Source organism: Acipenser ruthenus, chromosome 55 (assembly GCF_902713425.1).
Source record: "Acipenser ruthenus chromosome 55, fAciRut3.2 maternal haplotype, whole genome shotgun sequence".
NCBI classification, from domain to species: domain Eukaryota; kingdom Metazoa; phylum Chordata; class Actinopteri; order Acipenseriformes; family Acipenseridae; genus Acipenser; species Acipenser ruthenus.
In genome coordinates this window covers 1280930-1307647 of record NC_081243.1, presented here as the reverse complement: position 1 = coordinate 1307647, position 26718 = coordinate 1280930, and the positions used below count along the sequence as shown (strand labels likewise).

At 46.6% G+C, this 26718-nt stretch overlaps 4 protein-coding genes across 4 annotated transcripts in view; 3 read left to right on the top strand and 1 right to left on the bottom strand.

Annotated features, from left to right (window-relative positions):
* Positions 1 to 188, top strand: part of LOC117401604 (dynamin-1-like protein) — an 18028-nt gene extending 17840 nt beyond the window's left edge. The window contains exon 17 of the mRNA XM_059017138.1: positions 1 to 188. This exon is cut by the window's left edge and continues 236 nt beyond it. The gene's annotated coding sequence lies outside the window, so the exon portion shown is untranslated.
* A 2695-nt stretch (positions 189 to 2883) lies between these two features.
* Positions 2884 to 4542, bottom strand: LOC131723403 (Krueppel-like factor 15). Its single transcript, XM_059017160.1, has 2 exons — positions 4299 to 4542; positions 2884 to 3628 (listed from the first exon to the last, which is right to left on the bottom strand). Exons 1-2 carry the CDS (start codon positions 4481 to 4483, stop codon positions 3454 to 3456), a joined length of 360 nt encoding a protein of 119 aa, XP_058873143.1. The 5' UTR covers positions 4484 to 4542; the 3' UTR covers positions 2884 to 3453.
* A 5694-nt stretch (positions 4543 to 10236) lies between these two features.
* On the top strand, positions 10237 to 15659 carry LOC117401782 (translocon-associated protein subunit delta-like). Its single transcript, XM_034002630.3, has 6 exons — positions 10237 to 10401; positions 11959 to 12077; positions 12353 to 12427; positions 12526 to 12615; positions 13151 to 13216; positions 15278 to 15659. The coding sequence occupies exons 1-6, from the start codon at positions 10350 to 10352 to the stop codon at positions 15380 to 15382; spliced, it is 507 nt and encodes a 168-aa protein (XP_033858521.3). The 5' UTR covers positions 10237 to 10349; the 3' UTR covers positions 15383 to 15659.
* A 2805-nt stretch (positions 15660 to 18464) lies between these two features.
* On the top strand, positions 18465 to 24498 carry LOC117401598 (selenide, water dikinase 1-like). Its single transcript, XM_059017130.1, has 8 exons — positions 18465 to 18967; positions 19881 to 19984; positions 20090 to 20197; positions 20529 to 20683; positions 21108 to 21198; positions 21302 to 21401; positions 21743 to 21955; positions 22247 to 24498. Exons 2-8 carry the CDS (start codon positions 19889 to 19891, stop codon positions 22480 to 22482), a joined length of 999 nt encoding a protein of 332 aa, XP_058873113.1. The 5' UTR covers positions 18465 to 18967; positions 19881 to 19888; the 3' UTR covers positions 22483 to 24498.
* The last annotated feature ends 2220 nt before the right edge of the window (positions 24499 to 26718 follow it).

Genomic DNA, 26718 nt, shown 5'->3' with positions numbered 1-26718 from the left:
CGCTCTGCTAGATGCTGTCCTCAGCTCTTTGTGTTTCTGTGTTTGAAGCCGATGAACAATGATAGCTGTCATGCTAGTCCGTTGTGTTCATGTTTCGGTCTCATGTTTGTATGTTTCGTGTGTATTGAGAGAGGTGCACAGTATTGCAATAGTCGGAGCCCCTGGTCTCTTTTTAAAGGAAAGCGAAACCGCGCCTTTTAAATTAAAATAAATAAATAAAAAGTGTTCTAATCTAATTTTATTTTAAAACACTTGGTTTGCAAACCGTACTTTCAGATAGTGTCACACTTCCCAGGTTCCCCTGGGGTGTGACATTGTCCCCGCCCCCTTTCGGGGCTGTCATTAACCAATCGGCTGCTGCTTCTCCTGTTGACTGACACTCCCTCGCCTAGGAAGTGTGAACAGTGTGTGCCGGAGATTCTGAGAGTCCAGGCTTCAAAACTGTTAACTTTCTTTAATTGTCCTTTAATTGTTTTTTTTTTAAGTTATAAATAATTGTACTATATGTACTTTTTTTTTCTGTTTGTACAGTTTTTTTTTTTGTAACCGGAGAAAAATAAAGACTGTTCTGTAATAAAACAAGCTGGCTTCTCCCGAGTTGAATTTATTCTGCACGGTGAAGCACACAGACTGTGCTCAATAATAACTGTTTCTCTGTGTTGTTGCTTTTTGTTCTTTTTCAGAGCGTACGGAATGTTGCGGCATTTGAACTTTGCACCCACCCCCCCTCGCTTTCACCTTTCACTTGTTTTCTACATTAAAGGGACATTGTGGACTTTTGATCCTCTCTCACACAAACAGAGAACTTCAAACTGGGCAAAGAAATTAGACACTGCAAAATCAAAACGCCAGCCTCTCGTTCCTGACAGACAGACAGACAGACAGACAGACAGACAGACAGACAGAGAGCTAATTCACCAGCCTCTCGTTCCTGACAGACAGACAGACAGACAGACAGATAGACAGACAGACAGACAGACAGACAGACAGACAGTGAGCTAATTCACCAGCCTCTCGTTCCTGACAGACAGACAGACAGATAGACAGACACACAGACAGACAGAGACAGACACACAGACAGACAGAGACAGACACACAGACAGACAGAGACAGACACACAGACAGACAGACAGACAGTGAGCTAATTCACCAGCCTCTCGTTCCTGACAGACAGACAGACAGACAGACAGACAGACAGACACACAGACAGACTGAGCTAATTCACCAGCCTCTCGTTCCTGACAGACAGACAGACAGACAGACAGACAGACAGACAGACAGACAGACAGACAGTGAGCTAATTCACCAGCCTCTCATTCCTGCCTTTCGCCTTTCTCTGGAGGCCTGGGTTCCAATCTGGGGTGCTGGGTTGTGCGGACAGACAGACAGACGGCTAATTCACCAGCCTCTCGTTCCTGACAGACAGACAGACAGACAGACAGCCTCTCACGTCTTGTGTCTGCTCTCTGATGATCAGTTAAACAGACAGACAGCCTCGCATGTCTTGTGTCTGCTCTCTGATGTTCAGTTTGACAGACAGACAGACAGCCTCTCATGTCTTGTGTCTGCTCTCTGATGTTCAGTTTGACAGACAGACAAACAGACAGACAGCCTCTCATGTCTTGTGTCTGCTCTCACAAAAACTGAGACATAATCACACTGAGACACACTCACACTGAGACACCCAGCACTGAGACACACACACTGACACACGCTGACACTGAGACACACACAAGAGCTGGACAGAACATTAGAGAACACCCGCCATAACAGTGTCAATGTGCGCATTCCTGATGGAATCCCTTTGCAGAGCCAGCGAACCAGGCCCAACCCTGGAGCCGCTGCTCGGTGTATCTCTCTGATATCTGAGCCAATAGCAATCCAGGACGAGCATCAAATATTTATCCCGTTCAGTCTGACCAGCCTGGACCTCACATGGTTAATAAGTCACCCTGGGAACATTGCAAAACACTTCTGTCAGAAAAAAACAAACACAAAACTACCCATTTAACAAATACGTCATGAGACGCTTCTCCGTGCCAGCGCTGTCAACACAAGAGAGCAAATATTCATCAACTTACCTCAACAACACCGATGAGGCACTGGAGCCCAAACGCTGGTCTGCTTGACTCAGTCTCTTCTAGTTTCAATAACACTGATGAAGGCACTGGAGCCCAAACGCTGGTCTGCTTGACTCGGTCTCTTCTAGTTTCAATAACACTGATGAAGGCACTGGAGCCCAAACGCTGGTCTGCTTGACTCGGTCTCTTCTAGTTTCAATAACACTGATGAAGGCTCTAGAGCCCAAACGCTGGTCTGCTTGACTCGGTCTCTTCTAGTTTCAATAACACTGATGAAGGCTCTAGAGCCCAAACGCTGGTCTGCTTGACTCGGTCTCTTCTAGTTTCAATAACACTGATGAAGGCACTGGAGCCCAAACGCTGGTCTGCTTGACTCGGTCTCTTCTAGTTTCAATAACACTGATGAAGGCACTAGAGCCCAAACGCTGGTCTGCTTGACTCGGTCTCTTTTAGTTTCAATAACACTGATGAAGGCACTAGAGCCCAAACGCTGGTCTGCTTGACTCGGTCTCTTCTAGTTTCAATAACACTGATGAAGGCACTAGAGCCCAAACGCTGGTCTGCTTGACTCGGTCTCTTCTAGTTTCAATAACACTGATGAAGGCACTGGAGCCCAAACGCTGGTCTGCTTGACTCGGTCTCTTCTAGTTTTAATAACACTGATGAAGGCACTGGAGCCCAAACGCTGGTCTGCTTGACTCGGTCTCTTCTAGTTTCAATGACACTGATGAAGGTTTTAGTTTGACACAATGTGGATGAATGAAGATTAAACAACCCTTCCTCAGTCAAATTATTATTATTATTATTATTTATTTCTTAGCAGACACCCTTATCCAGGGCGACTTACAATTGTTACAAGATATCACATTATTTTTACATACAATTACCCATTTATACAGTTGGGGTTTTTACTGGAGCAATCTAGGTAAAGTACCTTGCTCAAGGGTACAACAGCAGTGTCCCCCACCGGGGATTGAACCCACGACCCTCCGGTCAAGAGTCCAGAGCCCTGACCACTACTCCACAGTAGAATATTTTCCAAGTTTATTCGTTTTGAAATAAACAGTAACATGCATATGATTCCCACTGAATACAAAGACATTCTATATAAAACCCTCACTCTCACTCTCTCACTCTCACTCTCACTCTCTCACTCTCTCTCACTCTCACTCACAGAATGAGGCAGACGCTCCATAGACACACTGTTTATATTCCTTCCAATCGGGCTGTTGCGAACACAAGTGAAATTAGTTTGGCTGGTCAGTGGTCTCCTCGTGTCTCTGTGCCCGGGTGGTGGCGGTGCACCTTGCTGTGTTTGCTCAGGTGGTCTCCGCGTGTCTCAGCATGTCTCAGTCACGTGTCTCTGTGTGTCTCAGCGTGTCTCTGTGTCTCTGTGTGTCTCTGTGCCCGGGTGGTGGCGGTGCACCTTGCTGTGTTTGCTCAGGTGGTCGCTGCGAGCGAATCTTTTCTCACACATCCGGCACTGATAGGGCTTCACCCCGGAGTGACTGCGCCTGTGACGAGACAGCTCGTCCGAGCGAGAGAACCTGGGGAGAGAGAGAGAGGGGGGGGTGAGACAGGGGAGTGAGAGAGAGAGAGAGGGAGGGGGTGAGACAGGGGAGTGAGAGAGAGAGGGAGGGGTGAGACAGGGGAGTGAGAGAGAGAGGGAGGGGTGAGACAAGGGAGTGAGAGAGAGAGGGGAGTGAGAGAGAGGGGGGTGGGGGTGAGACGGGAGTGAGAGAGAGGGAGGGGGTTAGACAGGGGAGTGAGAGGGAGGGGGTGAGACAGGGGAGTGAGAGAGAGAGGGAGGGGGTGAGACGGGAATGAGAGAGAGGGAGGGGGTGAGACAGGGGAGTGAGAGAGAGAGGGGGAGGGGGTGAGACAGGGGAGTGAGAGAGAGGGGGAGGGGGTGAGACAGGGGAGTGAGAGAGAGAGAGTGAGGGGGTGAGACAGGGGAGTGAGAGAGAGAGGAGGTGAGACAGGAGAGTGAGAGAGAGGGGGGAGGGGGTGAGACAGGGGAGTGACAGAGAGAAAGGGAGAGAGGTGAGACAGGGGAGTGAGAGAGAGAGGGGGGAGGGTGAGACGGGAGAGAGAGAGAGAGAGGGCGGATTGAAAGAAAGTGAGGGATGAGCTTAGACTGCCTCTCTGAGTTTGTGGTGCTCGTCCGTCTGTTACTATGAGTACAGATCTGTTTTCCCCCGCCTCCCTCTCACTCACCTCCAGTCACAGCCAGCCCAGCTGCAGGTGAAAGGCTTCTCCCCCGTGTGGCGCCTCACGTGAGCCTTCAAATGGCTTCTCTTCCTGTAGACCTTCCTGCAGCCAGGGAAGGAGCAGCCGTGGAGTCGCAGCGAGGCCGGGGGGGAGGGGGGCGGGGGGGGGCGGGGGGGACCGGGCGCCCGCATCCAAGGGCCGAGCCGCTATCCGGACAAACTGCCTGCCTGGGGGGGCGGGGGCGGGTGTCTGGGGCACCAGCGCGAAGTTCTGCCCCTCGATGTTCAGCAGGAGCTGGCTGATGCCGAGCGCTCCGGAGGGCAGAGGCTGGAGTAGCAGGAGCACAGCCTGCCCACAGGGGGCGCCGTCCGCTGCAGGAGGGGAGGGGCTGGTGTCTCCTTCCTCTCCCTCCCCACGCCCGCCCCCTCCTCCATCCTCCTCCTCTGCTTCTCCCATCCTCGTTCCGGCGATCTCGACTCTCTTGTCGTCTTTGCCTGCTGTGTTGTCGTTATTATTCATGTTCTCCTGCAGGAATTCTTCGATCTCTTCCAGTGTGGGCTGAAAGGAGAGAGGAGGGGGAGGAGGGGAGGGGGAAGGGGAGGAAAACACTGAGGAGGAGGAGGAGGAGGAGGAGGAGGAGGGAGGGAGGGGGGCTGGCGGGGTGCAGGAAGCTTCAGGGTAGCTGAAATGGAAGGGGTCGCTGGGGTGTGGCAGCCAACATTGCTGGAGATGGTGGTAAGTGTTTTTCCCATGCAATCCGACGTTCCCGGAATCCCAAACATTCCTGGAATATTCCCAGGCGTCTGCAGCCCGGAATCCCAGGGCGCTGTTGGGAGAGGGGGTGGGAGGCAGGCTGTCTGACTCTGGGGAGGAGGCAGGAGGGGAGCCCAGAGAGGAGAGGGAGCGGCGATCAGCCGGCAACAGCATCGGAGCGAGAGCCGGGGATCAATCAATCAATCAATCAATCAATCAATCAATCAATCGATCAGATCAGGGTCAAGAAACACCTACACAAAGAGAAGCACGTTTATTTATTGAATGATTTATTAATATGCTTTACCAGACCTCTCTGTGCTTTACAATGCTTCCCTATGCTTTACCAGACCTCTCTGTGCTTTACAATGCTTCCCTATGCTTTACCAGACCTCTCTGTGCTTTACAATGCTTCCCTATGCTTTACCAGACCTCTCTGTGCTTTACAATGCTTCCCTATGCTTTACCAGACCTCTCTGTGCTTTACAATGCTTCTCTATGCTTTACCAGACCTCTCTGTGCTTTACAATGCTTCCCTATGCTTTACCAGACCTCTCTGTGCTTTACAATGCTTCCCTATGCTTTACCACACCTCTCTGTGCTTTACAATGCTTCCCTATGCTTTACCAGACCTCTCTGTGCTTTACAATGCTTCCCTATGCTTTACCAGACCTCGCTGTGCTTTACAATGCTTCACTATGCTTTACCAGACCTCTCTGTGCTTTACAATGCTTCACTATGCTTTACCAGACCTCTCTGTGCTGTACAATGCTTCCCTATGCTTTACCACACCTCTCTGTGCTTTACAATGCTTCCCTATGCTTTACCAGACCTCTCTGTGCTTTACAATGCTTCCCTATGCTTTACCACACCTCTCTGTGCTTTACAATGCTTCCCTATGCTTTACCAGACCTCTCTGTGCTTTACAATGCTTCCCTATGCTTTACCAGACCTCTCTGTGCTTTACAATGCTTCCCTATGCTTTACCAGACCTCTCTGTGCTTTACAATGCTTCCCTATGCTTTACCAGACCTCTCTGTGCTTTACAATGCTTCCCTATGCTTTACCAGACCTCTCTGTGCTTTACAATGCTTCCCTATGCTTTACCAGACCTCTCTGTGCTTTACAATGCTTCCCTATGCTTTACCAGACCTCTCTGTGCTTTACAATGCTTCCCTATGCTTTACCAGACCTCTCTGTGCTTTACAATGCTTCCCTATGCTTTACCAGACCTCTCTGTGCTTTACAATGCTTCCCTATGCTTTACCAGACCTCTCTGTGCTTTACAATGCTTCCCTATGCTTTACCAGACCTCTCTGTGCTTTACAATGCTTCCCTATGCTTTACCAGACCTCTCTGTGCTTTACAATGCTTCCCTATGCTTTACCAGACCTCTCTGTGCTTTACAATGCTTCCCTATGCTTTACCAGACCTCTCTGTGCTTTACAATGCTTCCCTATGCTGTACCAGACCTCTCTGTGCTTTACAATGCTTCCCTATGCTTTACCATACCTCTCTGTGCTTTACAATGCTTCCCTATGCTTTACCAGACCTCTCTGTGCTTTACAATGCTTCCCTATGCTTTACCACACCTCTCTGTGCTTTACAATGCTTCCCTGTGCTTTACCAGACCTCTCTGTGCTTTACAATGCTTCCCTATGCTTTACCAGACCTCTCTGTGCTTTACAATGCTTCCCTATGCTTTACCACACCTCTCTGTGTTTTACAATGCTTCCCTATGCTTTACCAGACCTCTCTGTGCTTTACAATGCTTCCCTATGCTTTACCAGACCTCTCTGTGCTTTACAATGCTTCCCTATGCTTTACCAGACCTCTCTGTGCTTTACAATGCTTCCCTATGCTTTACCAGACCTCTCTGTGCTTTACAATGCTTCCCTATGCTTTACCACACCTCTCTGTGCTTTACAATGCTTCCCTATGCTTTACCACACCTCTCTGTGCTTTACAATGCTTCCCTATGCTTTACCAGACCTCTCTGTGCTTTACAATGCTTCCCTATGCTTTACCAGACCTCTCTGTGCTTTACAATGCTTCCCTATGCTTTACCAGACCTCTCTGTGCTTTACAATGCTTCCCTATGCTTTACCAGACCTCTCTGTGCTTTACAATGCTTCCCTATGCTTTACCAGACCTCTCTGTGCTTTACAATGCTTCCCTATGCTTTACCAGACCTCTCTGTGCTTTACAATGCTTCCCTATGCTTTACCAGACCTCTCTGTGCTTTACAATGCTTCCCTATGCTTTACCAGACCTCTCTGTGCTTTACAATGCTTCCCTATGCTTTACCAGACCTCTCTGTGCTTTACAATGCTTCCCTATGCTTTACCAGACCTCTCTGTGCTTTACAATGCTTCCCTATGCTTTACCAGACCTCTCTGTGCTTTACAATGCTTCCCTATGCTTTACCAGACCTCTCTGTGCTTTACAATGCTTCCCTATGCTTTACCAGACCTCTCTGTGCTTTACAATGCTTCCCTATGCTTTACCAGACCTCTCTGTGCTTTACAATGCTTCCCTATGCTGTACCAGACCTCTCTGTGCTTTACAATGCTTCCCTATGCTTTACCAGACCTCTCTGTGCTTTACAATGCTTCCCTATGCTTTACCAGACCTCTCTGTGCTTTACAATGCTTCCCTATGCTTTACCACACCTCTCTGTGCTTTACAATGCTTCCCTATGCTTTACCACACCTCTCTGTGTTTTACAATGCTTCCCTATGCTTTACCAGACCTCTCTGTGTTTTACAATGCTTCCCTATGCTTTACCAGACCTCTCTGTGCTTTACAATGCTTCCCTATGCTTTACCAGACCTCTCTGTGCTTTACAATGCTTCCCTATGCTTTACCAGACCTCTCTGTGCTTTACAATGCTTCCCTATGCTTTACCAGACCTCTCTGTGCTTTACAATGCTTCCCTATGCTTTACCATACCTCTCTGTGCTTTACAATGCTTTCACTGTACTTTATTACACTGAAATAAAATACTAGACATACTTCATAAATTCAATGACAAACGTTTCCACTAGAAGCCTTTCTTTAAAGACACTGAGAAAGACTTCCAGCCCAAACATGTGTCACTGTATGTATTCAGTTTTTCCCAGTGTTTCTACAATAAAGATATTAACAGCAGCACACTCACCTGTCTGTTTAGTTGTGTCTCTACTTTCTCTGGTGCGGCCAAACAGATTGAAAAATCAATCTATTCAAAAAAAAAAAAAAAAAAATCTGTTTTTATCAGAAGTTCTTGAGATTTTTTTTACAATTTCTGACAAATAAATGAAACAAAAATAACGAAATAAATATATTATTATTATTATTATTATTATTATTATTATTATTATTATTATTATTGTTTTAAATCTTGCAGACTTGTTTTTAATACTCCCAGGCAAGCCCACTTTTAGAATTCAGTTGGTCTTTTTCAGCAGCTTTTTCTATCTCTGTGTCTATCTCCTTTCTCCTGGAAGTTGGTTTCAATAAGTGACCGGTTTGGGTGACTTTTTTAAACCCGCAGATCTGTCACTAATCAACTCAGAACGAGGGCTCGGCCTGAATACTGGGCTCTGATTGGCCAGAAAGGACAGAGGTTTGACAGCAGAGGGGCTGTGATTGGTTGACCACAACTGTGACGCTCTGGACCAGATTACCGGTATGTTAAGCGTTTGGGATCCAGTGCCTTCATCAGTGTTACTGAAACTAGAAGAGACAGAGTCAAGCAGACCAGCGTTTGGGCTCTAGCGCCTTCATCAGTGTTATTGAAACTAGAAGAGACCGAGTCAAGCAGACCAGCGTTTGGGCTCTAGTGCCTTCATCAGTGTTATTGAAACTAGAAGAGACCGAGTCAAGCAGACCAGCGTTTGGGCTCCAGTGCCTTCATCAGTGTTATTGAAACTAGAAGAGACCGAGTCAAGCAGACCAGCGTTTGGGCTCTAGTGCCTTCATCAGTGTTATTGAAACTAGAAGAGACCGAGTCAAGCAGACCAGCGTTTGGGCTCTAGTGCCTTCATCAGTGTTACTGAAACTAGAAGAGACAGAGTCAAGCAGACCAGCGTTTGGGCTCTAGCGCCTTCATCAGTGTTATTGAAACTAGAAGAGACCGAGTCAAGCAGACCAGCGTTTGGGCTCTAGTGCCTTCATCAGTGTTATTGAAACTAGAAGAGACCGAGTCAAGCAGACCAGCGTTTGGGCTCTAGTGCCTTCATCAGTGTTATTGAAACTAGAAGAGACCGAGTCAAGCAGACCAGCGTTTGGGCTCTAGTGCCTTCATCAGTGTTATTGAAACTAGAAGAGACCGAGTCAAGCAGACCAGCGTTTGGGCTCCAGTGCCTTCATCAGTGTTATTGAAACTAGAAGAGACCAAGTCAAGCAGACCAGCGTTTGGGCTCCAGTGCCTTCATCAGTGTTATTGAAACTAGAAGAGACAGAGTCAAGCAGACCAGCGTTTGGGCTCTAGCGCCTTCATCAGTGTGATTGAAACTAGAAGAGACAGAGTCAAGCAGACAAGAGATGTTAAAGTATATTAATAAACATGTCAGACCACGGAGAGCTGCAGAGTATATAGTGTGAAGCTGTTCCAACTCTGTAGGGTTTGAAGTTAACACACAGACACACATTTCACAAGACACCCCCCCTCTGTCTGCGTCACTCTGTCACAAACACAGTGAGAGTAAACAGGGTGACTGCCCTCCGTGGACTCCGACTGCGTCACTCCGAGCACACACACACACACACTCACACACACACACATACTGACATACACACACACACACACACACACACACACACACACTGACACACGGAGACACACACTGACACACACACACACTGACACACATACACACAGACACACACTCTCAGACACACACAAACTAACACCCACACATACACACACACTAACACACACAGACAGGCAGACAGACACCTTCTACATACCTTTGACTCAGATAATTGCATAACCGTTTTTTCCAGATATATAGGAAAATGTGAAGTGCGATTTGAAACCTGTGATACCAGCGTGTTACCACCAGGCGTCGCTATTGCCTTGCAGGGGTTTTATTTTATTTTTTTAAACATGTGATAGCAGCAGATGACCACCGGGCGCCGCTGTGTACATTCAGCCGGGGGGCGGGGGGAGCGGTGACGTCTCTCTGGAGGGTGCAGTCCGCTTCTATCCCAGGTGGCAGTGCGGAATGAACGCTGAGTTGGTCTTTTTTCTGTCGGCGAAGTCGGGACAAGAACTGAGAGAGAAAAATATCAAACAAAATTACAAAACAAAACAAAAAAATGAACAAAATCGCTGCCTTAATCGTTCTGGTCACTATCTCCACGTGTACTGGTAATATATATATATATATATATATATGTATGTTTTATTTTTGTTGAAGTTTCCTTATTATTATTACGAGTGTGTGTCTGTATTGAAATACATACATTAAAACCAAATTAAAATCCCTTTCTAAATGAACCGAGTCTATGAATTAAACGGTTCTGTGTTGAACTACCGTCCGTATATTTTGTTTCTGTCTCTGAAAGAAATGTGTTTTTTTATTTTCAAACAAACGTACCTTAATTTAATAGCGCATAACATTACGCCACATAGCATTGGTACTTGTAAGTTACTCGCGAAATAAAATAAAAAAAACTATTGAATTAGTTTCTTTTTAGTTTTAAACGGTAGATATATAAAAATGTGTGTTTTATTTTGATAAATGTACGGACCCCATTGTATTGTGAGTTGTACTGTAATGCGTTGGCTTATTGCACTTTAATTTATTATTATTATTATTATTATTATTATTATTATTATTATTATTATTATTATTATTATTGTCGTTGTTGTAATATGTTTCTGTATGTTGCTGAGTTATCGTCTGTATCGCGTATCTCCGGCAGGTCAGATGCGTTGATTGTAACCCGATTTACACGAGTAAACCCACAACCACTTATTAACAGCACGACCCGTTTAACATTTCTCCAAACGTCCACAATAAATAACTATTCCTCTCTCTTTCTTTCTCTCTCCCTCCCTCACTCCTCTCTCTTTCTCTCCCTCCCTTTCTTTCTCTCTCCCTCTCCCTCCCTCACTCCTCTCTCTTTCTCTCTCCCTCTCCCTCCCTCACTCCTCTCTCTTTCTCTCCCTCCCTTTCTTTCTCTCTCCCTCTCCCTCCCTCACTCCTCTCTCTTTCTCTCCCTCCCTTTCTTTCTCTCTCCCTCTCCCTCCCTCACTCCTCTCTCTTTCTCTCCCTCCCTCTCTTTCTTTCTCTCTCCCTCTCTTTCTCTCTCTCCCTCACTCCTCTCTTTCTTTCTCTCTCTCTCCCTCTTTCTTTCTCTCTCTCTCCCTCACTCCTCTCTTTCTCTCTCTCCCTCTCCCTCCCTCTTTCTCTCTCTCCCTCCCTCACTCCTCTCTCTTTCTTTCTCTCTCCCTCCCTCACTCCTCTCTCTTTCTCTCCCTCCCTTTCTTTCTCTCTCCCTCTCCCTCCCTCACTCCTCTCTCTTTCTCTCCCTCCCTCTCTTTCTTTCTCTCTCCCTCTCTTTCTCTCTCTCCCTCACTCCTCTCTTTCTTTCTCTCTCTCTCCCTCACTCCTCTCTTTCTCTCTCTCCCTCTCCCTCCCTCTTTCTCTCTCTCCCTCCCTCACTCCTCTCTCTTTCTTTCTCTCTCTCCCTCACTCCTCTCTCTCTTTCTCTCCCTCCCTTTCTTTCTCTCTCTCCCTCACTCCTCTTTCTCTTTCTCTCTCCCTCCCTCTCTTTCTCTCTCCCTCCCTCCCTCTCTCTCTCTTTCTTTCTCTCTCTCTCCCTCCCTCACTCCTCTCTCTGTCTCTCTCCCTCACTCCTCTCTCTTTCTTTCTCTCTCTCTCTGTCTCTCCCTCTCGCTCCCTCTCTGCCCTGTTTTTAGGGGAGACCTGCGTGGACCCCACTATCTCCCCCTCCTACTACAGCACCTCGGACGCTGTCATCGCCTCCGAGTCAGTCTTCATCGTGGAAATCTCCTTGAGCTGCAAGAACGGAGCACAGGTCAGACCCGCGAAGGGTTCATTTTAAATGCACCAGGTGCACCGAGCTGGGAATCAGACTCCCGCTGCACAGCGGTGTGATCCAGTCCTGGTTTCACTAGGAGTTTAATAATAAGACACACCTGAGCTTGTTGCCTAGACACACTGGGGGCTGATCAAGCTGGTAGTAAAACCTGGACTGGGCAACGCTGCTGTGCAATTCCCATCATTGTACAGTATATTAGTAATGACAGAACGGTTCATTTTTTAATTAACCTCTCTTCCAACCCCCCCCAGAATGTTGTGCTCTACGCTGATATCAACGGAAAGCAATTTCCAGTCACCAGAGGTCAGGATGTGGGTCGTTATCAGGTATTTTTTATGTCGGCTAATCTGTGGTGTGTCGGGTGTTAACCTTCCTAGTCCTGTGTTTCCAGTCCTCCAGTATCCCATGCTCCTCTCTGTTTCAGGTCTCCTGGAGCGTAGAGCACAAGAACGCTAGATCGGGCCCCTATGAGGTGAAGTTTTTAGACGAAGAGTCGTACAGCGCTCTGCGCAAGGTGAGGAGGGGCCTGGCATTGAGATTCGGTTATACATTAAAGGGATTGTGTCTTACGAAACGGAGAGAGGAGGGGTAATTCAAAGCGCAGGGGTCCCCGAGGGTGTCTCCTGGTAAAGGCACGGCCGCGTGGTGTGCAGGGGGGAGTCACACAGTCAGGGGAGCGCAGGGGTTCCCGAGGGTCTCCCCTGGTAAAGGCACGGCCGTGTGCTGTGCAGGGGGGAGTCACACAGTCAGGGGAGCGCAGGGGTCCCCGAGGGTCTCCCCCTGGTAAAGGCACGGTCGCGTGGTGCGCAGGGGGGAGTCACACAGTCAGGGGAGCGCAGGGGTCCCCGAGAGTCTCCCCTGGTAAAGGCACGGCCGCGTGGTGCGCAGGGGGAGTCACACAGTCAGGGGAGCGCAGGGGTCCCCGAGGGTCTCCCCTGACTGTGAGTGTGCATACTTGGGTACAATTGTAAGTGTAGTTGCTGCTGGACTGATAGTATCTCGTATGGGTCTGACATTGAGTAACTCTGTTCTCTCTCTCTCTCTCTCAGGCTCAGAGGAACAATGAAGATGTCTCTGCCATCAAGCCACTCTTCTCAGTCAACGTGGATCACAGGGTGAGTGAGGGAGAGGCTTCCACAAGAATATACAGGAGAGGCGATCCCACAGGAATATCATAGGCAGTGTATCGCAGTGTGTGTGTTGGTGGTTGATCACAGTGTGTGTGTGTGTGTTGCTGGTTGATCGCTGTGTGTGTGTGTGTGTGGGTTGGTGGTTGATCGCTGTGTGTGTGTGTGGGTTGCTGGTTGATCGCTGTGTGTGTGTGTGTGGGTTGGTGGTTGATCGCTGTGTGTGTGTGTGTGTGTGTGTGTGTGGGTTGCTGGTTGATCGCTGTGTGTGTGTGTGTGTGTGGGTTGCTGGTTGATCGCTGTGTGTGTGTGTGTGTGTGTTGCTGGTTGATCGCTGTGTGTGTGTGTGTGTGTGTGGGTTGGTGGTTGATCATTGTGTGTGTGTGTGTTGCTGGTTGATCGCTGTGTGTGTGTGTGTGTGTGTGTGTGTGTGTGTGTGTGTGGGTTGGTGGTTGATCATTGTGTGTGTGTGTGTGTGGGTTGGTGGTTGATCGCTGTGTGTGTGTGTGTGTGTTGCTGGTTGAGCGCTGTGTGTGTGTTGCTGGTTGATCACTGTGTGTGTGTGTGTGTGTGTGTGTGTGTGTGTGGGTTGGTGGTTGATCATTGTGTGTGTGTGTGTTGCTGGTTGATCGCTGTGTGTGTGTGTGTGTGTGTGTGTGTGTGTGTGTGTGGGTTGGTGGTTGATCATTGTGTGTGTGTGTGTGTGGGTTGGTGGTTGATCGCTGTGTGTGTGTGTGTGTGTTGCTGGTTGATCGCTGTGTGTGTGTGTGTGTGTTGCTGGTTGATCGCTGTGTGTGTGTGTGTGTGTGTGTGTTGCTGGTTGATCGCTGTGTGTGTGTGTGTGTGTGTGTGTGTGTTGCTGGTTGAGCGCTGTGTGTGTGTTGCTGGTTGAGCGCTGTGTGTGTGTGGGTTGGTGGTTGATCATTGTGTGTGTGTGTGTGTGTGTGTGTGTGTTGGTGGTTGATCATTGTGTGTGTGTGTGTGTGTTGGTGGTTGATCATTGTGTGTGTGTGTGTGTGTGTGTGTGTGTGTGTGGGTTGGTGGTTGATCATTGTGTGTGTGTGTGTGTGTGTGTGGGGGTTGGTGGTTGATCATTGTGTGTGTGTGTGTGTGTGTGTGTGTGTGTTGGTGGTTGATCATTGTGTGTGTGTGTGTGTGTTGGTGGTTGATCATTGTGTGTGTGTGTGTGTGTGTGTGTGTGTGTTGGTGGTTGATCATTGTGTGTGTGTGTGTTGGTGGTTGATCATTGTGTGTGTGTGTGTGTGTGTGTGTGTTGCTGGTTGATCGCTGTGTGTGTGTGTGTGTGTTGGTGGTTGATCATTGTGTGTGTGTGTGTGTGTGTGTGTGTGTGTTGGTGGTTGATCATTGTGTGTGTGGGTTGGTGGTTGATCATTGTGTGTGTGTGTGTGTGTGTGTGTGTGTGTGTGTTGGTGGTTGATCATTGTGTGTGTGTGTGTGTGTGTGTGTGTGTGTGTGTGTGTGTGTTGGTGGTTGATCATTGTGTGTGTGTGTGTGGGTTGGTGGTTGATCATTGTGTGTGTGTGTGTGTGTGTGTGTGTGTGTTGGTGGTTGATCATTGTGTGTGTGTGTGTGGGTTGGTGGTTGATCATTGTGTGTGTGTGTGTGTGTGTGTGTGTGTGTGTGTTGGTGGTTGATCATTGTGTGTGTGTGTGTGTGTTGGTGGTTGATCATTGTGTGTGTGTGTGTGTGTTGGTGGTTGATCATTGTGTGTGTGTGTGTGTGTGTGTGTGGGTTGGTGGTTGATCATTGTGTGTGTGTGGGTGTGTTGCTGGTTGATCGCTGTGTGTGTGTGTGTGTGTGTGTGTGTGTGTGTGTTGGTGGTTGATCATTGTGTGTGTGTGTGTGTGTGTGTGTTGGTGGTTGATCATTGTGTGTGTGTGTGTGTGTTGGTGGTTGATCATTGTGTGTGTGTGTGTGTGTGTGTGTGTGTGTTGGTGGTTGATCATTGTGTGTGTGTGTGTGTGTTGGTGGTTGATCATTGTGTGTGTGTGTTGCTGGATATTGATCGCTGTGTATTGATTGATTCAGGGTGCGTGGAACGGGCCCTGGGTCTCCACTGAGGTTGTGGCTGCTGCTGTCGGAGTTCTCATCTATTACCTGGCCTTCAGCGCAAAGAACTCCATACAGGCTTGAGAGAGGGGAGGGAGGCAGCCCAAAACAAGCTTGAACCCCTGGCCAGAGGCTTGAGTGAGGAGGAGGAGGGCTGATGGAGAGTAATGCCATTTGTGCCAACAACACTATACAGCTTTAGACCAGGGGGGTACTGCACCCAGACTGACTGAGGCCAGGTGGGAATTTAGGGAGGAGTTACGAATTCAGTTATTTTTTTAATTTATTTTTTACCTCAATTGAACAAATTTAAACCAGAACACTGTGCTGTTGATGGAATAAAAATAATGTTATACTGAAACTCCTTGTGTTTTTATTATTATTATTATTATTATTATTATTATTATTATTATTATTATTATTATTATTATTGTATAGCATAGTTTACCATGATTTGTTTTTTTAATATGCTTTACCAGACCTCTCTGTGCTTTACAATGCTTCCCTATGCTTTACCACACCTCTCTGTGCTTTACAATGCTTCCCTATGCTTTACCAGACCTCTCTGTGCTTTACAATGCTTCCCTATGCTTTACCAGACCTCTCTGTGCTTTACAATGCTTCCCTATGCTTTACCACACCTCTCTGTGCTTTACAATGCTTCCCTATGCTTTACCAGACCTCTCTGTGCTTTACAATGCTTCCCTATGCTTTACCACACCTCTCTGTGCTTTACAATGCTTCCCTATGCTTTACCAGACCTCTCTGTGCTTTACAATGCTTCCCTATGCTTTACCAGACCTCTCTGTGCTTTACAATGCTTCCCTATGCTTCACCAGACCTCTCTGTGCTGTACAATGCTTCCCTATGCTTTACCAGACCTCTCTGTGCTTTACAATGCTTCCCTATGCTTTACCAGACCTCTCTGTGCTTTACAATGCTTCCCTATGCTTTCCCATCCCTCTCTGTGCTTTACAATGCATCCCTATGCTTTACCAGACCTCTCTGTGCTTTACAATGCTTCCCTATGCTTTACCAGACCTCTCTGTGCTTTACAATGCTTCCCTATGCTTTACCAGACCTCTCTGTGCTTTACAATGCTTCCCTATGCTTTACCACACCTCTCTGTGCTTTACAATGCATCCCTATGCTTTACCACACCTCTCTGTGCTTTACAATGCTTCCCTATGCTTTACCAGACCTCTCTGTGCTTTACAATTCTTCCCTATGCTTTACCAGACCTCTCTGTGCTTTACAATGCTTCCCTATGCTTTACCACACCTCTCTGTGCTTTACAATGCTTCCCTGTGCTTTACCAGACCTCTCTGTGCTTTACAATGCTTCCATATGCTTTACCAGACCTCTCTGTGCTTTACAATGCTTCCCTATGCTTTACCAGACCTCTCTGTGCTTTACAATGCTTCTCTATGCTTTACCAGACCTCTCTGTGCTTTACAATGCTTCCCTATGCTTTACCAGACCTCTCTGTGCTTTACAATGCTTCCCTATGCTTTACCAGACCTCTCTGTGCTTTACAATGCTTCCCTATGCTTTACCAGACCTCTCTGTGCTTTACAATGCTTCCCTATGCTTTACCAGACCTCTCTGTGCTTTACAATGCTTCCCTATGCTTTACCAGACCTCTCTGTGCTTTACAATGCTTCTCTATGCTTTACCACACCTCTCTGTGCTTTACAATGCTTCCCTATGCTTTACCAGACCTCTCTGTGCTTTACAATGCTTCCCTATGCTTTACCAGACCTCTCTGTGCTTTACAATGCTTCCCTATGCTTTACCAGACCTCTCTGTGCTTTACAATGCTTCCCTATGCTTTACCAGACCTCTCTGTGCTTTACAATGCTTCCCTATGCTTTACCACACCTCTCTGTGCTTTACAATGCTTCCCTATGCTTTACCAGACCTCTCTGTGCTTTACAATGCTTCCCTATGCTTTACCAGACCTCTCTGTGCTTTACAATGCTTCCCTATGCTTTACCAGACCTCTCTGTGCTTTACAATGCTTCCCTATGCTTTACCAGACCTCTCTGTGCTTTCCAATGCTTCCCTATGCTTTACCACACCTCTCTGTGCTTTACAATGCTTCCCTATGCTTTACCACACCTCTCTGTGCTTTACAATGCTTCCCTATGCTTTACCAGACCTCTCTGTGCTTTACAATGCTTCCCTATGCTTTACCAGACCTCTCTGTGCTTTACAATGCTTCCCTATGCTTTACCAGACCTCTCTGTGCTTTACAATGCTTCCCTATGCTTTACCAGACCTCTCTGTGCTTTACAATGCTTCCCTATGCTTTACCAGACACCTCTGTGCTTTACAATGCAGAAAGGTTTAGCTGTCGTGATATTTTTAATAAAAAAAACCGCATTCGTGCATATGACGTTTAGCCTTTCACCTATATATATATATATATAAGAATCAAGTGACCCACGTGGTTGTTAAAGGATTAGTGGAAAGTTATGTAAAGAAAGTGAATTGTCAGTCGAGTCGAAATCTTGTCGGATGGATTTTATCATTTAAAAGGTTTTTTTCCAAAAGCGAGAGGGTACGTCATTTTTGTAAAACATCATGAATTTGTTGTCAATACTAGTAAAATAACATTATCAGTGTTCCCTATTGCTATTGAATGTATATAGCTATTATTATTATTATTATTATTATTATTATTATTATTATTATTATCATGGTACAGGTGTGAAGATATTATAACGTGGACTAATCACAACACAAATATCTATGGTTGGCACGGGTATGGTCCCATTAAACAGGGAGCGAACTGCTTATAAAATTAATATTGAAACACAAAATATATCCAGTAGGTTTTGGAAACGTGTACAGTTTTTAATTTAAGAAATGTCGCTTGTGTCGCTAAGGTAACGACATATTTGAGAAAACTCGCACATCGGCAAGAGACATTTTCAAAGAAGGGCGTTACGTCTGTATGGATGTCACACGAAAGACGGTAAAAATCACGACTTATTATAAAAAAAAAATAATAACCTCGACTGATTTGAATAAAGGCTACACGCTGTAGATAAACGAATTACTCTTGATAAATAAAAACGAAATCATAATAATTATTATTATTACAACGCCCCCTCTCCCGCCGCGGTTTAGACTCTTCCGAACCGGTGGTGCGCGCGCGCCGTCAGAATTTGAATTTTTTTTTTTTCTTTGTTGTTTTTAACGGTCGTATCGCGACGAAACCTCGTAAATTACCGCAGTTAATTATTTTTTTTTAATTGATAAATAACGATAATTAAGTAAAAAAAAAAAAAATAGACAAAACGCGCGAATACCTTATTTATTGACACAAATATATAAACCAGAGGAAAATGTCCTCCGCCTCCTCTCCAGCGCCGCAGACCGATACGCTTTTGACTCCCGGCACTGCCTTGGGTTTCTCCCCGGGCGGGCACCGTCCTTTCGAGCCCGAAGAACACGGACTAGACAGCGGCTTCAGACTCACGTCCTTCTCCGACCTCAAGGGATGAGGGTGTAAGGTCCCGCAGGAGGCTCTGCTCAAACTCCTGCGGGTACTGGAGCCGGAATCCGCGGCCGCCGAGCTGCACGGAGCGGCGGGGCAGCAGCCCGGCCAAGACGGGCACTATCAGCAGCAACAACAACATCAACAACCCTCCAACAAGCTCGGTAAAACTGCAGAGAAAGAGAAGAAAATAACATTAAAATACACTTATGTTATCTGTCTAGTTGTAATATAGGCGGTAACCTGCCCTGAAGCGTTACTGCGCGTATTAAAGCAGTTATTTACTCACCGTTGTATATTGGTATTATTCCCTGTACAGTGACACGATTTTGTGTTTCATTTAAAATTGTTTGTTTTGTAAAGGAAAAAAAAATAAATATGAATTGCAAACGGTTGTACTGCTGTCAAATCACACACACACACACACACACATTATAGATACCCGTATTTCGATATAGTTTTTAGTTTAGTAATAATAGTGTTGAGTTTTAATTAGTCGAATTAAAATCGTGTAGATTTGTCTTGAAAAAATAATGAACGGTGGTTTGATTAACTTGTTCAGAAATAACATGTAAACTGCTGCGTATTGGGGCATTTAAAAGGGTCTTAAATACAAGGTAGTACAAAACAGATTATATTTGTGTTAAAGTACAATTTTTTCTTTTTTTTTTTTTTTTTTTTTTAACTGGCTTTGACAAGCTGTGTTAAAATGTAATTATTTTATAAAACTGGCAACGTGGACTTTGAATGAAAGCTCTGTGGTCTAATGTTGGGGGGAAAAAACAATGCACGTGTCCCTGCCTTTATCATTATCGCATTAGTATCCTGTATAAAATTTGTGTAGTGCAGTAATTTATTATATCATATTCAATGATTTTGTACAGAAGCAAGGACCCTGGTATATACCATGTGGACGTGATTGTAATAAAGTGGGTTGGAGTGCCAGTCTAGCTTCTGATTGGTTGGTTTGCCACGCTGCAAGGTTATAGACTGGACCTTATTTTGTCTATTGTGTGTGTATCTCGCACGGTCTTCTCCTGTGTGTATCTCACACTCTCCTCTCTCTCTCTCTCTCAGGGATTGGGATGGATTCATGTGTGACCCCCTTGCGGCACGGCAGCCTGTCTCTGGTTCAGACCACCGACTTCTTCTACCCCCTAGTGGAGGACCCCTACATGATGGTGAGAGCAGGGAGGGGTGGGAGAGCAGGGAGGTGAGGGAGAGGGTTTGTGATCGCATTCCCTGTGTGTGTGTGTGTTTGATCTCATTCCCTGTGTGTTTGATAGGGGCGCATCGCCTGTGCCAACGTGCTGAGTGACCTGTACGCCATGGGGATCACAGAGTGCGACAACATGCTGATGCTGCTGAGTGTTAGCCAGAGAATGAGCGACAAGGTGAGGGACACACTGACACACCTGTGACAGACACACTGACTGACACTGTGACTGACACACTGATAGACAGTGTGACTGACATACACTGAAACAAATGCACACACAGAGGCATGCATACAAACACTCACACACGTGATCCAACAATGTTATGTGAGTTATGAATCGCCCTGTATTTTTCTGTGTGTGTGTGCATTTGTCTATATTAATTTGCACTGCATCTAGCTGAAGGACCTGCTGTCTGAAACATTCTGAACTTTCATTATAAATTGCTTTATGTTCATGTGAAGCTTCACTTCTCTCTTCCCTGAACTGACACCCCCTGCTCCCCCAGGAGCGCGAGAAGGTGATGCCGCTGATGATGCGTGGTTTCCGGGACGCCGCAGAGGAGGGGGGCACCTCGGTGACGGGGGGGCAGACTGTCCTGAACCCCTGGATCATCATCGGGGGGGTCGCCACTGTGGTGTGCCAGCCCAGCGAGTTCATCATGTGAGTCACTCAACCAGATCCACCTCAGAAATAACACTGAACCCAGATCAACACTCACACATAACCTCAGTAGTAACACTGATGAAGGCACTAGAGCCCAAACGCTAGTCTGCTTGACTCTGTCTCTTCTAGTTTCAATAACACTGATGAAGGCACTGGAGCCCAAACGCTAGTCTGCTTGACTCTGTCTCTTCTAGTTTCAATAACACTGATGAAGGCACTGGAGCCCAAACGCTGGTCTGCTTGACTCGGTCTCTTCTAGTTTCAATAACACTGATGTAGGCACTAGAGCCCAAACGCTGGTCTGCTTGACTCAGTCTCTTGTAGTTTCAATAACACTGATGTAGGCACTGGAGCCCAAACGCTGGTCTGCTTGACTCGGTCTCTTGTAGTTCCACTAACCCTGCTCTCTCTCCTCTCCCAGGCCGGACAATGCAGTTCCTGGTGATGTGCTGGTCCTCACAAAGCCTCTTGGTACTCAGGTTGCTGTCAATGCTCACCAGTGGATAGACATTGTAAGCAGACTCTCCCCCTTCTTCCACTGACCAGAGGGAAAAATAACTACTGCCTCTCTGTCTGTCTGTCTGAATCTGCCTCTCCTGTCTGTTTCTCTGTCAGCCAGAGAAGTGGAACAAGATCAAGCTGGTGGTTTCAAAGGAAGATGTGGAGCTGGCTTACCAAGAGGCGATGTACAACATGGCGATGCTTAACAGGACAGGTGAGAGGGGGATGAGCTGGGTGAGGGGAGAGTGGGATGAGAGGGAGGTGAGCTGGGAGAGTTAATCTAGTGTTTACACAGTAGTCAGCAAGGATGGGAATAAGACTCCCGTTGCACAGCAGTTTGACCCATTCCTGGTTTCACTCTGAGTTTTTAATAAGACACACCTGAGCTTGTTACCTCCACACACTGTGGCTAATCAAGCTGGTAGTAAAGCCTGGAACGGGTTAAGCTGCTATGCAATAGGAGTCTTTTATCCATCCCTGAGTCAGTGTGCAGTATAGGCTATTTCATATTCATTATTCCTTCACACTAATTGTTCTCCTTCCTCTCTCTCTCAGCGGCTGGTCTGATGCACACCTTCAATGCCCACGCTGCCACTGACATCACGGGGTTTGGAATCCTGGGCCACGCCCAGAACCTGGCGCAGCAGCAGCGCTGCGACGTGGCCTTCGTCATCCACAACCTGCCCATCATCGCCAAGATGGCTGCCATCAGCAAGGCCTGCGGGAGCATGTTTGGATTAGTGCAGGGGAGCTCTGCCGAGACATCGGGTGAGAGAGAGAGAGAGAGAGAGAGAGAGAGAGAGATTACCATACACACAGTGAGACACTGCCACACACGCACGCACACACTGAGACACTGCCATAAACACACAGTGAGACACTACCATACCATAGACACACTGAGACACTGCCAGTCAGGAGTATTATTGTATTGTGCCATCTCTCTCGCTCTCGCTCTCTCTCTCGCTCTCGCTCTCTCTCTGTCTGTCTCTCTCTCTCATTGTATTGTAATATCTCCTCTCTGTATTGTGTGTGTGTGTGTGTCTTTCTCTCTCTCAGGAGGCCTGCTGGTCTGCCTGCCCCGGGAGCAGGCGGCTCGGTTCTGTGCTGAGATCAAGTCCCCGAAGTACGGAGAGGGTCACCAGGCCTGGATCATCGGCATCGTGGAGAAGGGGAACCGCAGCGCCCGCATCATCGACAAGCCCCGAATCATCGAGGTGACCCCCCGGGGGGCAGGGGCAGGGGGGCAGGAGGGCACCACCACCACCACCCCCAGCCCTGAGGCACTGGCATAGAGACACACACACCGAGACAGACAGACAGCAACACCAGCCCCAGCCCTGACATAGACACAGCATGGACACACACACACACCGGCTGATGCACAACCCAGCATAGAAACACACAGACAGACACAGCCCCAGACTCCAGCCTTGCAGTAATACAGACTGCCCTCTTCTGGTATCTCGCTCACTCGTTCGTTCTTTCTTTTCTTTCAATGATGTGTATAATCTCTTGGTCAGGTTTTCCGCCCCTCATTTTTCCACCCTGTTCAGCCTTCAGGGTTGAGAGCAACAGACCAAAAATTCTTCCTTTTTCTCGGTGGGAGGGAAGATGAGGGGGGGGGACCGACACTTTTAACTGAAACGCAGGATTTCAACAGAATCACCGGCTATCAAACGTAATCAATTCAATGGCTGAACGTTTCCACCAGCAGTCTTTTTCATTGTCGAAAAAGTTTGCCGTTGAATTTATGAAGTTTCTTTTAGTGTTTCTATTGAAGACGCTGAGAGAGACTTCTAGTGGAAACGCTTGCTGTTGAATTTATGAAGTTTCTTTTAGTGTTTCTATTGAAGACGCTGAGAGAGACTTCTAGTGGAAACGCTTGCTGTTGAATTTATGAAGTTTCTTCCAGCGTTTCTTTTGAAGACACAGAGAAAGAGAGTGGTGAGGGTATGGAATGGGTTACCATGGGTTACCTAGTCATGTTGTTGAGGCTGAATCACTGGGATCCGACTTGACAAAGTTCTGAGATCAACCAGCTGCTTGGAACCGATTAGATTGAATTTAGTGAAAGTAGTTTGAGATTGAGGTGTTTGTGTGTAAAATATATTGGCAGTGTCTTAACATGTACCCTACACAAAGGGCATTCCCCTCAATGTGCCCCCTTCCTACCTACCTACCCTTTACAAGAAGGGCGCCTCTCTGATCCCCAGGAGTGTGTTCTGTCTTGAAGTGGCTTGCCATACCTTTTTCATAACTTGTACAATTTACATATTTGCAGTAATCGCCTGCGTTGATTGTGTGTGAAGTTTGGAGCGATTTATTCAGCTAATTTCTCATTGTATGTTGATTGAGAGGGAAGGGGAGAAGGGTTGAAGGCGTTGACAGCCTGACGTTGCCTTGACTTGATGCCTTTAAGCTTGCGAACGCGGGTGAAATTTGTAACAGAGCATCTCAAATTGTATTGTAATAATAATAATTGGGTAATACAAACTTTTTAATTAAAGGCTGCAACTTTTTGTCAGGGTTTATTTTTAACCAGCGTCCAAAATATACAAAGGCGTTCTTCATTGAAGCGAAGGTTTCAGACTCTTTGTCATCGACGCTCCGAGTGTGAACTGGAAGTCCTGGCCTCCATGGCACTGCTAAATGGGAGTGATTCATTTGGATACTTTGGGCACTGGTCAATAATAATATCCATTCCTATTATCTGCAGTACAGATTAATGTAGACTAATATAATGGCATCTCATGGGCTTCACAGTTTAATAATAAGTGGAGGCAAAATTCTGGTTTGTGTGTGATTTATATAATATACTTTTGCTGAATTATCAATTTGCTTAAAGGTGAAGGTGATGAAAGATTGTAGATTTTTCCTAAATTTGAGTATTATTTTTTATTTTATGCATTTATTTGTTTGTTTTGTTTTAATAAGTATAATGTGCTTGGGAAACAAAATGTGTAATTTAATTTAAAAAAAAATCTCTGGTTTCGTCAACTTAAAAAAAATATATATATATACACCTTTTCCTGGTTTTTGGAACAAGAATTGAGCAGCTTGTTCCAAAACCATAAGGAATCCGTCAGTGTGAAACCGAGGCTTCTGACTGGCTGATCCACCTGTCGCGCGTTTTCACCCCTGCCAATGACGCTCCTCCCTCAAAACCCTGACGGGGTGGGCGGGGCTGAAACGAACCCAGGGGGCGGGGGCTGGCTGAGCTGAGCCAATCAGAGGCCTCCCATTGCTTGTAACTACCAAAAATCATGTTGTGAATAATAAAAACAAAAAAAGTAATTTCTTTAAATAAAGTGTGTGTCGTGCTTTATTATATATTGATCAATACTAATGTGTCAAGCCCTGTACATCTCATTCTCCTGTGTGTAGTGATGGCAGCCCCAGCATTAGAAAGTAGTTTGAAAGTTAATTATATATAACCTGTTATCACGGAGTGCAGATCCCGCACTCCGTGTCCGTGACACTGAAACGTTTAAGCCACAACCGGTTCTATAAAAACAGATTCAATACTTTCATATTAGCTTTTAGTTTCAGTTTTTTTTATTTAAATGTAATGAATATGTGTAGAAGTGTCTCCCTCTAATCGTGTTGAGAGTGTGTTTCGTTCTCTTGCGCTCTTTGTATAACAGACCCTCCCCCTCTCCCTGTACCTCAGTTTTATATCAGTTAATCAGTGGTGTGTGTGTGTGTTTTTGTTTTGTTTTTTTTTTTTTGGGGGGGGGGGTAGTTTTTGTTAACGAACCCCAAGCCAGCAGGAATCTGAGGTATCTGTTTAATAGCAGCCTTGTCAGTGTATTTGTGTATTGCTGCTTTAATACTAAAGTCCTTTCAGATGATGAAACGCAGAGAGGGAGGGAGAAGAGGGGAACGTGCGCCATTTAGAAACACACAGATCCAGTACTGAAGCATTGCTACTGGCTTCCTGACAGTCGTTTAGATTCTCGTTGAGCCTCAACATGTAGGGCTGCCTCAGGGCTTCCAGAGTACACTCGGACACACTGAGATACACACTGAGGCACACTAACGTACACTGACACACTGAGATACACACTGAGGCACACTAACGTACACTGACACACTGAGATACACACTGAGGCACACTAACGTACACTGACACACTGAGATACACACTGAGGCACACTAACGTACACTGACACACTGAGATACACACTGAGGCACACTAACGTACACTGACACTGAGATACACACTGAGGCACACTAACGTACACTGACACTGAGATACACACTGAGGCACACTAACGTACACTGACACACTGAGATACACACTGAGGCACACTAACGTACACTGACACACTGAGATACACACTGAGGCACACTAACGTACACTGACACACTGAGATACACACTGAGGCACACTAACGTACACTGACACACTGAGATACACACTGAGGCACACTAACGTACACTGACACACTGAGATACACACTGAGGCACACTAACGTACACTGACACTGAGATACACACTGAGGCACACTAACGTACACTGACACACTGAGATACACACTGAGGCACACTAACGTACACTGACACACAGATACACACTGAGGCACACTAACGTACACTGACACACTGAGATACACACTGAGGCACACTAACGTACACTGACACACTGAGATACACACTGAGGCACACTAACGTACACTGACACTGAGATACACACTGAGGCACACTAACGTACACTGACACACAGATACACACTGAGGCACACTAACGTACACTGACACACTGAGATACACACTGAGGCACACTAACGTACACTGACACACTGAGATACACACTGAGGCACACTAACGTACACTGACACACTGAGATACACACTGAGGCACACTAACGTACACTGACACACTGAGATACACACTGAGGCACACTAACGTACACTGACACTGAGATACACACTGAGGCACACTAACGTACACTGACACTGAGATACACACTGAGGCACACTAACGTACACTGACACACTGAGATACACACTGAGGCACACTAACGTACACTGACACTGAGATACACACTGAGGCACACTAACGTACACTGACACACTGAGATACACACTGAGGCACACTAACGTACACTGACACACAGATACACACTGAGGCACACTAACGTACACTGACACACTGAGATACACACTGAGGCACACTAACGTACACTGACACACTGAGATACACACTGAGGCACACTAACGTACACTGACACACTGAGATACACACTGAGGCACACTAACGTACACTGACACACTGAGATACACACTGAGGCACACTAACGTACACTGACACACTGAGATACACACTGAGGCACACTAACGTACACTGACACACAGATACACACTGAGGCACACTAACGTACACTGACACACTGAGATACACACTGAGGCACACTAACGTACACTGACACTGAGATACACACTGAGGCACACTAACGTACACTGACACTGAGATACACACTGAGGCACACTAACGTACACTGACACACTGAGATACACACTGAGGCAC